The following is an 11,822-nucleotide window of genomic DNA, read 5'->3' on the forward strand; positions in this document are numbered from 1 at the left end:
CACAGAATCTTAGTTATTAGGGAAACTATTTTCTTTTTGTTGTTGTTGCGACCACAATCCAGGAATTACAGCAATTAAGATGTACTTTTAAGTGTATCTACCAAGTTATCAAATAAAACCACATCTATAATTATATAGACCAGTCTTTGTTGCTTACTACTAAGCACTCAGCTTTGTAATAACTATTAAATGTCCAGATGTTCTTGCACATTGGGCTCTGAAATGCAATAGAAAGGCGCACAAAAATGTGACTCCCTCTGGCGCCAAGATAACCGTATCTGACTGACAATGAACGGTCTTTCTTCACTTTTTTTCCCCGGATTAGTCTATTTTGTCCCTTGTGAATGTCATGGTAAAAATACCCTTTCAGTTGTACTATTTTTAGACGAGTGCCTTGCATACTGTAGGCTATGGTTTTGTAACCCCCCGACCACAAATGGCAGTCCATAATTCCAGCTGTTTTGGGCACTTATGACTGACATCAACAGCCAGAACTTTACCAAACAATACCAATCAATTAATATTTTACCACTCTACTTCTTATAAACACGTGCTACTTTATAGCAGATGGAGCATTTTGTTAGATAGGATTTCGCACCCGTTTTCCAGCCTTGATGTGAAATTGTAGCACCCCACACCCTCATTATCTGCATTCATTGTTTGATCTCGATGAGCGGGGATGACATTATCTTTCTTTTCACAAAGTCTGACTGTGTTTGTACTGAAAGCTTGTACTCCACCTCCATTTACTGACCTGTGTTAGGTGAGAAAACAGATTGAATCATCAAAGGGGGCTTAATTAGAAGTGACCACATAAGCTTAAATTATTATAATATCATGATATTCAATGACCAAACGCAGTGGATATTAGGAGAAATCAACCCTGTTCAGTTGCTATTACTACCCTCTAGAGGGCTATTTCTTTTTTTTTTTTGGCAATTTCCAAGAAGAACCCATGTGTTTCCACACTTTTTGTACAATACACCGCCAACAAATAGAATTGAGGAAGTGTTGCCAACAGCTTATCATGCCAATCACTGTGCTTGAGGGTGAGTGAACAAAATGTGGAAATGAGGCACTTTGAAACATCAACCTGTCATGTTCCACTTTGTCAGACAATAGATGGAGGAGGGTGTTTTTAGACCAGAAGGAATCCGTGTGGCACATTGTTAAGAGGTTGTTTAACTTTAAAACCGCTTCCCTTGCAAAGTGTATAGAGTTCAAGGTCTAATTATGCTCCAACTGTAAACTTGATCTGAGGCCCTCAGTGAACCACGCAGGCTTTTTTTTTTCCCCGCCAGCACATCTGGGGAAACATCATTAATCATGCTCTCAGGTGTTTGTATGACCTTTGGCGCTTACAACAGAAAAAATATTTTGGTCAACTGGTTTTTTCTGTCAACATGTTTGATAATCCAGTCAGTTCCACAGCCTGCTGCTGTTGTTTTTGAATGCAACCCATTACGCAACTGTTTGCACACAAAAGTAATTATTTTATACCAATTATTCAATCACACGAGTTGGTGAACTTCACTTAACGCCACCTGTGTGTCGAGATCGCTACGTAACAAATGACCAGAACGATGTCAGTTCCTCATGGAGACAACTTCAGTATTTCAGACACTTTTCTATTCAATTGTGTCACCATGAGTTGCTCATTTCAGTCAGATGATGTCCTGTAGCAGCAATGGATTATTGAAAGAAAAAAAAAAAATTAAATTACAGTTTACTGTTAATTTCACATTTTCACCGAATGGAGACATTTTTAAATCCAAGTTAAAAACATTTATTTTCTCATGTGTCTATGCATACAATCTGCACGATATCTTTTAATTTATCTCGACTGTGGCTTGTTTTTAAATTCATTTAAATTATTTCATTTGCTTCTCTTTATATTATTTTATGTATTTTTAATGCTTCTTCCACTCCCTGCTGCAATGCTTTTATTTTATGTGAAGCACTTTGAATTGTTTTGTACAAGAAATGTGCTACAAATAAATTTGATTTGATTTCATGATGGTGTACAGCAACAGTTCACTTTCTGGACATTTCTCCCCCCTATCCTAGTAACAAGTGTACAAGTTATCAATCACTGGTTCAACAATGGAAATTTGATTTTACTGTGCAGGCCTCTAGGAAGAAATCTAAGGCAGATTTCTATTAGAACCTGGAAATCTGTGTGTACAAGGATGACCACAGCTGTAAAGCCTCGCTGTGAAAAACCGGCCTGGTTTTATTTGTCCACATCCACCAAATACAAGAAACACTTTTAACCGTCTTGAGTTTAGTTGAGGAAAACATCAGCTTCATTGAGGACATCCTCTTTTTTATGGAAGTAGTCTCTGAACCAGAAAATATGCTCCTTCTTCTGCTGCACAGTCAAGTAGGGGTTTCTGGACAGGCCGGCCACCACAAGCTCCATGAAGTGACGCACCGGTCCCTGACTTGGGAAACCCTCCTCCAAGTGTTTCTCTAAGAAGATATGCTCATGGAAGGGAACACTGGCTTCCTCCTCAAGGCCTAACATAGAGCAAGAAAATACTGTCAGCAGGTCCTTCAGCCACACTTTTATTTCCATTTCTTTATCTAATAAAGCTCAAATACACTATTAATCACTCACCAATTTCATTGTTGATTGGATAGTGCCACAGTTTCCCCTCTTTAGTCCACTGGATCATTTCATCAAAACCGTTACGAGGCATTTGGTTGGTTGACAGAGACAGCTCATTTGCAAAATCCACATCCCATAGAGTTGGCTTGGCTGAAAACATGACACCAGTGTAAGAAGGACTATCGCAATAAAGTCAAAACCACTAGATTCTGCAAACTGACATGAGTTTTTCTCTATGTCAGGCTTCTGTTACAGCAGCAGAGTTAAACATTTTGAGTAAGAGTGGCCACATTTTAGAAGGCAAATAAACTTATATACTAGAAGCATGAATGGGATGAGGAGGAAGACCTCTTAAAGCTCTAAGATGGGTCTAAAGTAGGACTTATCCTTGGACTTTAAAGGGATAGTTCGCCTCTTTTGACATGAAGCTGTATGACATCCCATACTAGCAATATAATTTATGAACATTTTCTTACCCCCTGCTGCGTCCTGTGAGCTGAGTTCCAGCCTCGTTTTGGCGTTGACGAAGGTAGTCCGGCTAGTTGGCTGGGGCTTAAAAAATAAAGCGTTTTTCTTCTCAAAACAATATGCGTTCAAAAGAGTAATACATATCACAAAATCGTTCTCTGTTACGGTGTTTACTGCTTGGAAGCAGGGGACTGCTCGGTCTGCACTTTGGTCTACACAGCACGCAGTGATACGAAGGGAGAGAAAATAGCGCCAAGCAATTGTGAGGTCTGACTTTTTCCTGTACGACGACTTTGTGATGCAAATGTATTACTCTTTTGAATGCATTATGTTTTGAGAAGCAAAACGCTTTATTTTTGTGGCCCCATTCAACTAGCCGGACTACTTTTGTCAACGCCAAAACGAGGCCGGAACTCGGCTCACAGGACGCATCGGGGGGTAAGTAAAATTTTATAAATGATATTGCTAATATGGGATGTCATAAAGCTTCATGTCAAAAGAGGCGAGCTATCCCTTTAAAGCTCTAAGATGGGTCTAAAGTAGGACTTATCCTTGGACTTTAAGGTCTTGGGTAAATTCTTATTACCAAGTGCTGATTCAACTCCTTCTTCATCAGTGGAGGGGGAGAAGATGTTAAGTCTTTTCGTTGGGAACAAATTCCTCCTAAAAATGACACACACATTAAACACATGCTCCTTCTCGAAAAAAATATCCAACTGAAGATAAAAATAAAAGGTTTTACCTTCTCCGGACACCGGCCAGCTCACCGGTGATTCCTCTGTCGTGTGTGTATCCCTGGCCGTCATCGTCAAACCGGATCTGATTGGCTGGCCACGCATTCTGCCGGCTGGGATTCTTCCCTACTTTCATGTCAGCAATCATTACTCTGAGGGAATATTGTTTGCTTTTAATTTCCATCAAATAAATTACTAAAGCAGGGAAAATGTTGTTATCTCTTTCCGATAGTAATGCCAATAACATGCAGACGTGTAGGAAACATACCCAAGGTTGTTCATGTCGCCTTTTTTCTGAGCCTCGGTGAGGGTTTTACGCTGCCTCAGCTGCCTGAGCAGCTCAGATTCAGCCTGGCTACTGTTAGGAAGAGTGGAGGCAGCGGCCGATGCTGCTGCTGCCAAATCGGGATCCAAAGTTTCACTAAAAATCCAATCCAGACACAAGGACTTCAGATTCCCTCCTAACACTAGCGGTAAGCTACCAGAAATTATCTGAAGTAATCTGAAGCAGAATCTGTTGCACCAATGGTTGTGTAATCATAACATCATGCTGAGGAAAACTGCAATGCTAAGGCCAATCAAAGGAAAAGGGAATATATTATGACAACACAACCTGTTTCAACCACTTTTACTAGTTCTCTTACCTCTGTGATGAAGCCTCCTCTGTCGCCTTCTGAAACATACTGATGGTGCTCTCCATAACTGCGGGCTTAGGCTTGTATTGCATAGCCGACTCTAGACTTTGCTTTGTTTTCAGGTTTTTTAACTTCCGTTTACTAGTGACTTCCACTTTCATTGCTCCAAGAAGGTCCAAGAGATTCTCCTTCCCACTCTTAGCTGCGCCAGTCTTGACTTGTGCCGGCTTTGCCACAACCTGCTCAGCTGTGACATCACGCTGTTGCTGTGTGGCGCCTCCATCATCTGCCTTTAACACCACTGACTCTTCCTTTTGTTCGGCCGACTTCGTTTGGCCACCCTCGGTATCTGCATTTGTTGTTTGATCTTGATTAGCGGGGATGACATTGTCTTTATTTTCACAAAGTCTGACTGTGTTTGTACTGAAAGCTTTTACTTCACCTCCATTTACTGACCTGTGTTAGGAGAAAACAGATGGAATCATCAAAGGGGGCTTAATTGGAAGTGACCACATAACTTTAAATTATTATAACATCATGATATCCAATGATCGAACACAGTGGATATTATTAGGGGAAACCAACACTGTTCAATAGGAATATATAGCACAGATGATACAGTTGCATTTCAACTTCACTGTTAACGATTTAAGTGCCAACATCTGACAGCATGAACTTGGAATATTGGGCGAACAAATAAATAATGAAAAATAAAAGAATGATGCATTTCTCTAAATATAATTCAGTGATACGGATAAGGAGTTATTTCTATAGTATATTCTCCAACTTCATATACACGTTGCCATGGGAATGATGGTCAGAAAGAAAGTCAATGAAAATGCCCCACCCCACCAGCGTAGGTTAAGTAAGCTAAAAGCTAACTGCAATTCCTTTTATTTGTGCTCGTACAAAGTAAGCAAAGCTCTAACTCTTTTTAAATAAATGATGTCAACGTTTTCTTTAACACTGACACACCACTAACCGACCTTGCAGTCATTTCCGAGGGTCATTAGTGGATATGTTTTATCATGTGTAAGTCGTTCAGTCCCAGTTGACACTACTAGCTTCATCTCACCTGAAAACCTTGTCACATTTAGCTGGTAACGCACACGAGTCGTAGACACAAACTGGAGAGTTTCGTACTGCACACACAGTCCGGGATAAAAATCGGTACATGTTTACTTCTTGCAATGTCCTTCCACGTTCCTGACGTTCTCCTCCGTTGTTACAACATAAGGTCACCCCGATAAACTTCAGGATAACGATAGTTCCGGCCAGGGATCGGATTCTTGTGTAAAATCTTTAGTGATGGTCCTTTCGGAAGAACTGAATTTTATTATAGTTTAGAAGTGAAACTATGTAATTGTGGAACTCTTCAATCAGAAATGAAAAACGCATGCCCTTTACGTGTTTCAACTGTTTTCAATTTAAAAAAAAAAAACGGTTGCTCTATTTCTCATGTTCGTAATTATAGTCTCGCGATATCACAATCGGCACGGTACTCAAAATGGCGACAGGGGCATAAGCCTTAATTCACGAACGGATATCTTAGCTGCAGTCCTGGACAAGTTAGTTATTTAAGTCAAGATATGGATATAAACAGAGAGGAAGTAGCTTTGGAAAAGCATTGTTGGCGTAAACATTGATAGTGCGCATTTGTTTTAATTCCTGCATAAACCCTGAAGGGAGGGGACAACTTCACACAGGTAAAAACGTCTACGGAAGCTAAGTTATTAGCATGGAAGCTAAAATGCATCAAATTGACCAGATAATTAATATTAAAGAGATATACAGGCAATAGATAAGTTAAAATGAGAGCATTCTTTCGTTTTGTAGTGAGGTTGTCGCTTTGAATGAATAAATGTTGTGTGAGAGCTTGTGTGTTGCAAGTAGCTTGTTCCGTCAGAGTGATTAACCCGCTCTCTGTGGAGTACAGTGTGTTTGTTTACACATTAGTAGTATTTTTTTAAGTAACCATTAATCCGAATTTATTGATGTCTTTTTGTTGATACTCTATTTAACAATGTGATATTAAAGGGATTTAAATGTGTTTTGTGCCACCTATGTTTTTTTTTTTTTGTATATTGTATTCAATACAGATGAAAATGTCCTCTTTAAGTTGATAATTAGCTTGAATATTTTTACACATACCTGCTTTCCGTTTATGTGAATAAGACTTTGCTCATTTGGACACTTTTGCCTAATTGAATGACCAGCTTCTGCCACAAATATAATTGCATTGTAAAAAACGAGCTCCAGAGACACCGATTATGATTGTTTTTAAAGATATACTGCATTTCTTTGGCCTTGTGGTTTTTGCTATTCTGATGCTTTTGGGTTTTCATGAACCTCAGTGCCTCATGGGTTTTGTTAAAATTCTCTGACTGCACGAAGCTGTTACTACAAGTCTAGCAGCAATACATGTGCTTTTCTGACATTTCTCTCATACTTCTCTGAAAGCACTTGACAAGATATCTGACAGTGCAGCTCTACTTTGAAACACCTCTCTTCTGTGGGCTGGGTTTCTTCCAGGAATGAAAACTGTGTATATCTGCCTGTGATGTGATGCACCTCCCTAAGTTCAGGCACAAATAGGCTGTGCTGTTCACTAGGCAGATAGAAAGCTGTTCCACATTTTTGACTAATATTTTTTAATGTCATGCCTGCATGCTTTACCTCGCCAGCCATGGCAGAGGAACGTCGGCAGAAGCAGTGTTCGGTCGTCCTGCCCACTGAGTCGATGAAGGCCGTGGCAGAGTCGATGGGAGTCGGGCAGTTACAGGAGGAGAGCTGCGCAGCCTTGAGTGAGGAGGTCAGCTACAGAATAAAAGAAATTGCACAGGTAAATCAATGACCGCTGAAGCTGAACCTTTCTTGTTTTGTTTTTGTGATTTCAGATTACCCTGACAAGCATTTTGTGAATTTCTTTCTGTTTTATATGTAATCCATATGCATTTATCTGTGAATGTTGCTTGATATATTTTCTTTTTCCCTTTCCAGGATGCTTTGAAGTTCATGCATCATGGGAAGAGACGTAAATTAACCACCAGTGACATAGACAATGCCCTTAAACTAAAAAACGTAGAGGTAAAGGAGAACTTGCATGTTTTAACAGACGGTTATCATTTGATGCATGGAATTTAACATGAGGTTACAAATCTCGTATTAATTTATTTTTTGTTATTTTTTTAGCCCTTGTATGGATTCCAGGCGCAAGAGTTTATCCCTTTTCGCTTTGCAAGTGGTGGTGGAAGAGAGCTTCATTTCTATGAGGAAAAGGAGGTCGACCTTAGTGATATTATAAACACACCGCTCCCCAGAGTTCCACTAGATGTTTCTCTGAAAGGTACCTGAGTTATCAGACTGCTTGCTGTTTTGCATCATTTTAATGGGGGGGTCTTCTTTTGAGTGGCTCTTTTGGATGCTGATTCACTGTCCTTGTATGTTAATCTGTAGCCCACTGGTTAAGTATTGAAGGGGTGCAGCCTTCCATTCCAGAAAATCCACCACCAGGTTAGCTCTGTTTGATTTTTCTCTTATAACATATTAAGTTACAAATCTGCAGTAAGAACAATGGGCTTAACTTTATTTACCACTTTACAGCAACAAAAGAGCAACAAAAGGCTGAATCCACAGAGCCCCTCAAAGTTGTCAAACCTGGTCAGGAGGAGGAAGGTACGATTCAAGGCAAAGGTCAGGGTGCAACAACTCCTGATGGAAAAGGTCAGTGTCGCATTTGTCTGCAGTCTCTCTATCCAGCTTTCTTCTTAACTCCCTTCATCTTAAATATTAATACTTGTAATTGGTAACATCTTTGTGTCCATCTCATTATTTAGGAAAGGAGAAGGGTCTGATCAGGTTGAAACCGCGCAGCACTCACGAGCTTTCTGTAGAACAGCAACTTTACTACAAAGAAATCACAGAAGCATGTGTTGGCTCCTGTGAGGCAAAGAGAGCAGTAAGTCCTACCTGTTTTACTGCATTTTTGTGTGTTTAAAAAAAAAAAAAAAATGCATTTGCACCCACCAAATAGCTGTTTTGAAAATAAGTGACTTTATTATTAATAAACCTATAGTTAATTAGCAATAAAGGAAGGAAATGGCAGTGCTTTGGTGCTTAAAAGAAATTACCCCTGCGAGCAGAATTCTGCCAGGTTGTGAAGAAGTTATTTTAACACTGTTTGCCGTGTGATTTTGGTTTATTAAATGTATTCTTTGTGTCACACAGGAAGCTTTACAGAGTATTGCTACTGATCCAGGACTGTATCAGATGCTTCCAAGATTCAGCACATTTATTTCTGAAGGAGTAAGCGTGTTTCTAACCTCTTCTAATCTTCAGAGACATCACTCTTAATACAGGAATTACCCAAATGTCTCTCAGCTGAAAGTACTGACTTTATGCTCTCCTCAAAGGTTCGTGTAAATGTGGTGCAAAACAATTTGGCTTTGCTGATTTATCTCATGCGGATGGTCAAAGCTCTCATGGATAATCCCACCCTTTATTTGGAAAAATATGTGAGTAAAGAAAAGTAGTAAAATGCTCCGTTTTGATTCTAAATGGATGTAGTCTTAAAAAAAAAACCTCTTGATTGTTTTTGCTTTTTTCGTAGCTGCATGAGCTTATTCCAGCTGTGGTCACCTGTATTGTGAGTAAGCAGCTCTGTTTACGACCAGATGTTGACAACCACTGGGCTCTACGGGATTTTGCTGCTCGACTAATGGCCCAGAGTTGTAAAACATTTAGTACTACAACCAACAACATCCAGTCACGTATTACCAAGACTTTTACTAAGGTGGGTTTTTCCAGTTGCTCAGCGTGTTTCCTTAAACTTTTTGAAGTTATCTCAATACAAATAAACATGCAGTGTTTGAGTTGTGACAAAAACCTAATTTGGCCTACTGTGTTTTATTAATTCAGATATTTTTATGCTCATCGATCAGGTCTAACTTCTTTTATAAATTGTAACCTCTTCTAAGCAAACCGTTAAATCAAATCTCATTGAAAAAGCAGGCGCCCCATTCAAGTACAGATGTTCCGTCTGCAATTATGGCTTTAATAACTTAATTTTGTTACATATTACATTTCTCCAGATCCAATGCATCTGTAATGAACTACATTTAAGAAAGATGAACCCTAACTTTTCCACCTGTGTTTAAAACTGCACATACTGAACCAGACTGATGTGTTTTTCCAGAGTTGGCTGGATGAGAAAACCCAGTGGACGACGCGATACGGTTGCATAGCTGGGCTTGCTGAACTGGGAGCTGATGTGAGTGAGATTGTCTCAGTTTTTTTTCCTCCTTCTTTCTGAGCCAGTGATGTTAACCTCCTACGTTTGTCCTCTGTAGGTGATAAAGACGCTGATCCTTCCTCGGCTTACTATAGAGGGGGCTCGCATCAACGCAGTGATGGAAGGACCTGTGGTCTCCAATATTGATAAGATAGGAGCTGAACATGTTCAAAGCCTGTTACTGGTAATAAATTAAGTTCTGTCACTATTTTGCGAGCTTAGGTAGATATATTTGTCAAACTAAAGTGGTCAAAAGTCGTCAGACAACTGCTTTTAAAGTTGTACTAACCAGTTTATTACCTTTCCAAAGAAACATTGTGCCAGTGTTATTGCCAAGATACGACCCCAGCCTGACAACATGGAGCAGTACCGGACAGACTATGGCTACCTGGGACCCATGCTGTGCTCCCACGTAATAAAGGCCAGAACTCAAGCAGCATTGCAAGCTCAGCAAGTCAACAGAACCACATTAACAATCACTCAGGTACACTTCATACTTGATAGAAATATGTATTCTTTCAGTAGACATTAATGTGTTATAATACGTTAGCTTTAATAAGAAAATGGTAAATCATAAAGCATCAATCAGGCATCAAACGTACAGCGACGTGTTGATGTAAAGCGTTTCAGAGTAGCAGGTGAAAGAAAAGCTGCATTCAGCTGTTTAATAATGGACGATGACACTTCCTGCAGCCTCGTCCCACCCTCTCTGTCTCACAAAGTGGGTTAAGTGGGTCGGGAGGGCCTCGCACTCCCAGCATCATTAAGGTGCCCAGCTCCCTCACCCTCATGTCCCCGAGGCCCGGTACCCCATCACAGCCGTCTCCTCCAGCAACAAAGTACATTGTGATGGGAACCAGTGCAGGATCCGCCTCCACTCAGCAGGTGCTTTTTTTTTTTTTTACTTTTTACATTCATCACAATGAAATTAAAATAAACAGAACAGAAATGTTTAATTTATAAATAAAGTATGAAGGTGTGAGCCTTCACTTCTCATGTATTTACCCTAATGGAACTACCACTGAGTGTATTAACTTGCATGTTTTGGTGTTTGCTTTAGGTAATCACTCTTAGCTCTTCCCAGTCATCAGTAACCAGCACCGTTTCCAGTGCAGCTTCAACATTGCAGCCCTTGGTAAAGCTGGAATCTGGCGGCGGTCCTGGACTGACTGCCCCACGGCCTCTGCAGAAGTACATAGTTGTATCTTTACCCTCGTCCGCCTCCTCCTCTTTGGAGACTAAGAGCTCTGTGCTACCGACCTCCATTTCCTCAACTCCACTGGACGCAGGGATGAAGCTGGAGCGCTCCGAGTCTCCCGGAGCGAGCACACAGTCGCCACACTGAAGTGAAGATTCTTGTCGTGTCGGAGCAGCGGTACACACAAGGAGATTTGTCTGGACTGAACCTAAAGAGTAAACTCTGGAGTAGTATGAAGAGGAATATGTGAACTCTTGACTAATAAAGAGCATTTGTGACCAGACTTTGTAAATATCTTAAAGTCCAATGAAACCCGATCAATCTGTGAGATCTTCTGTGTTTCAGCCTATATTCTAACTGATTTCATGTTCTTTTTTTACCCTGAAATAAATCTGATTTTGTATTGAAACCCTATCTATGTGTGCTTTGGGGTACTTCTGTGATATTTAAAAGGATTATTACTTTTAGTTTGGCACTAACAAACCTTTATACCCTCTCAATAGATTCAGTGTAATGTAGGTGAAACATATTTAGTAGAATTAACCTTTGGAATGAGTTAGATTTTTGCTGTTTGCAGTGACGTTGCCACAGCGTTTAAGTTTGGAGGATGGTGTTATTCCCAGTCAGGGGCGTTATGGGTCATGCTGCAGCCTTAAACCTGCATTCAAAGGATTAGTTCATATGGATAACCTGCAGAACGCTTTCAGGATCAAGAAAAGCTTCTACTTTCCTGCTTGCTGGAGACTTTTTGGGAGACGGTTTTCCCTTTCTTTAGTAACAGCTCAACAGTTCCATGTCCTATTCTGAGCTTCATGATGAAGCCCAGCACCTAGACTCTCCCACTACCAAGTCACGCTGTTGTGTATTCAGGTTTAAAAGCGCGCAG

At 40.3% G+C, this 11,822-nt stretch overlaps 2 protein-coding genes across 2 annotated transcripts; one reads left to right on the top strand and one right to left on the bottom strand.

The window, feature by feature from the left end:
- Positions 1–1,926: 1,926 nt before the first annotated feature.
- Positions 1,927–5,814, bottom strand: mrps31 (mitochondrial ribosomal protein S31). The gene is made up of 7 exons (XM_075487854.1): positions 5,524–5,814; positions 4,458–4,904; positions 4,082–4,234; positions 3,822–3,965; positions 3,666–3,742; positions 2,621–2,761; positions 1,927–2,520 (listed from the first exon to the last, which is right to left on the bottom strand). The coding sequence occupies exons 1-7, from the start codon at positions 5,622–5,624 to the stop codon at positions 2,285–2,287; spliced, it is 1,299 nt and encodes a 432-aa protein (XP_075343969.1). The 5' UTR covers positions 5,625–5,814; the 3' UTR covers positions 1,927–2,284.
- Positions 5,815–5,906: 92 nt separating this feature from the next.
- Positions 5,907–11,345, top strand: taf6 (TAF6 RNA polymerase II, TATA box binding protein (TBP)-associated factor). The gene is made up of 15 exons (XM_075487851.1): positions 5,907–6,154; positions 7,133–7,290; positions 7,449–7,535; positions 7,641–7,794; positions 7,905–7,961; positions 8,052–8,171; positions 8,285–8,406; positions 8,676–8,753; positions 8,861–8,962; positions 9,058–9,240; positions 9,643–9,717; positions 9,797–9,922; positions 10,049–10,222; positions 10,432–10,623; positions 10,799–11,345. The coding sequence occupies exons 2-15, from the start codon at positions 7,135–7,137 to the stop codon at positions 11,081–11,083; spliced, it is 1,911 nt and encodes a 636-aa protein (XP_075343966.1). The 5' UTR covers positions 5,907–6,154; positions 7,133–7,134; the 3' UTR covers positions 11,084–11,345.
- The last annotated feature ends 477 nt before the right edge of the window (positions 11,346–11,822 follow it).

This window comes from Odontesthes bonariensis, chromosome 16, assembly GCF_027942865.1.
Source record: "Odontesthes bonariensis isolate fOdoBon6 chromosome 16, fOdoBon6.hap1, whole genome shotgun sequence".
Classification (NCBI taxonomy): domain Eukaryota; kingdom Metazoa; phylum Chordata; class Actinopteri; order Atheriniformes; family Atherinopsidae; genus Odontesthes; species Odontesthes bonariensis.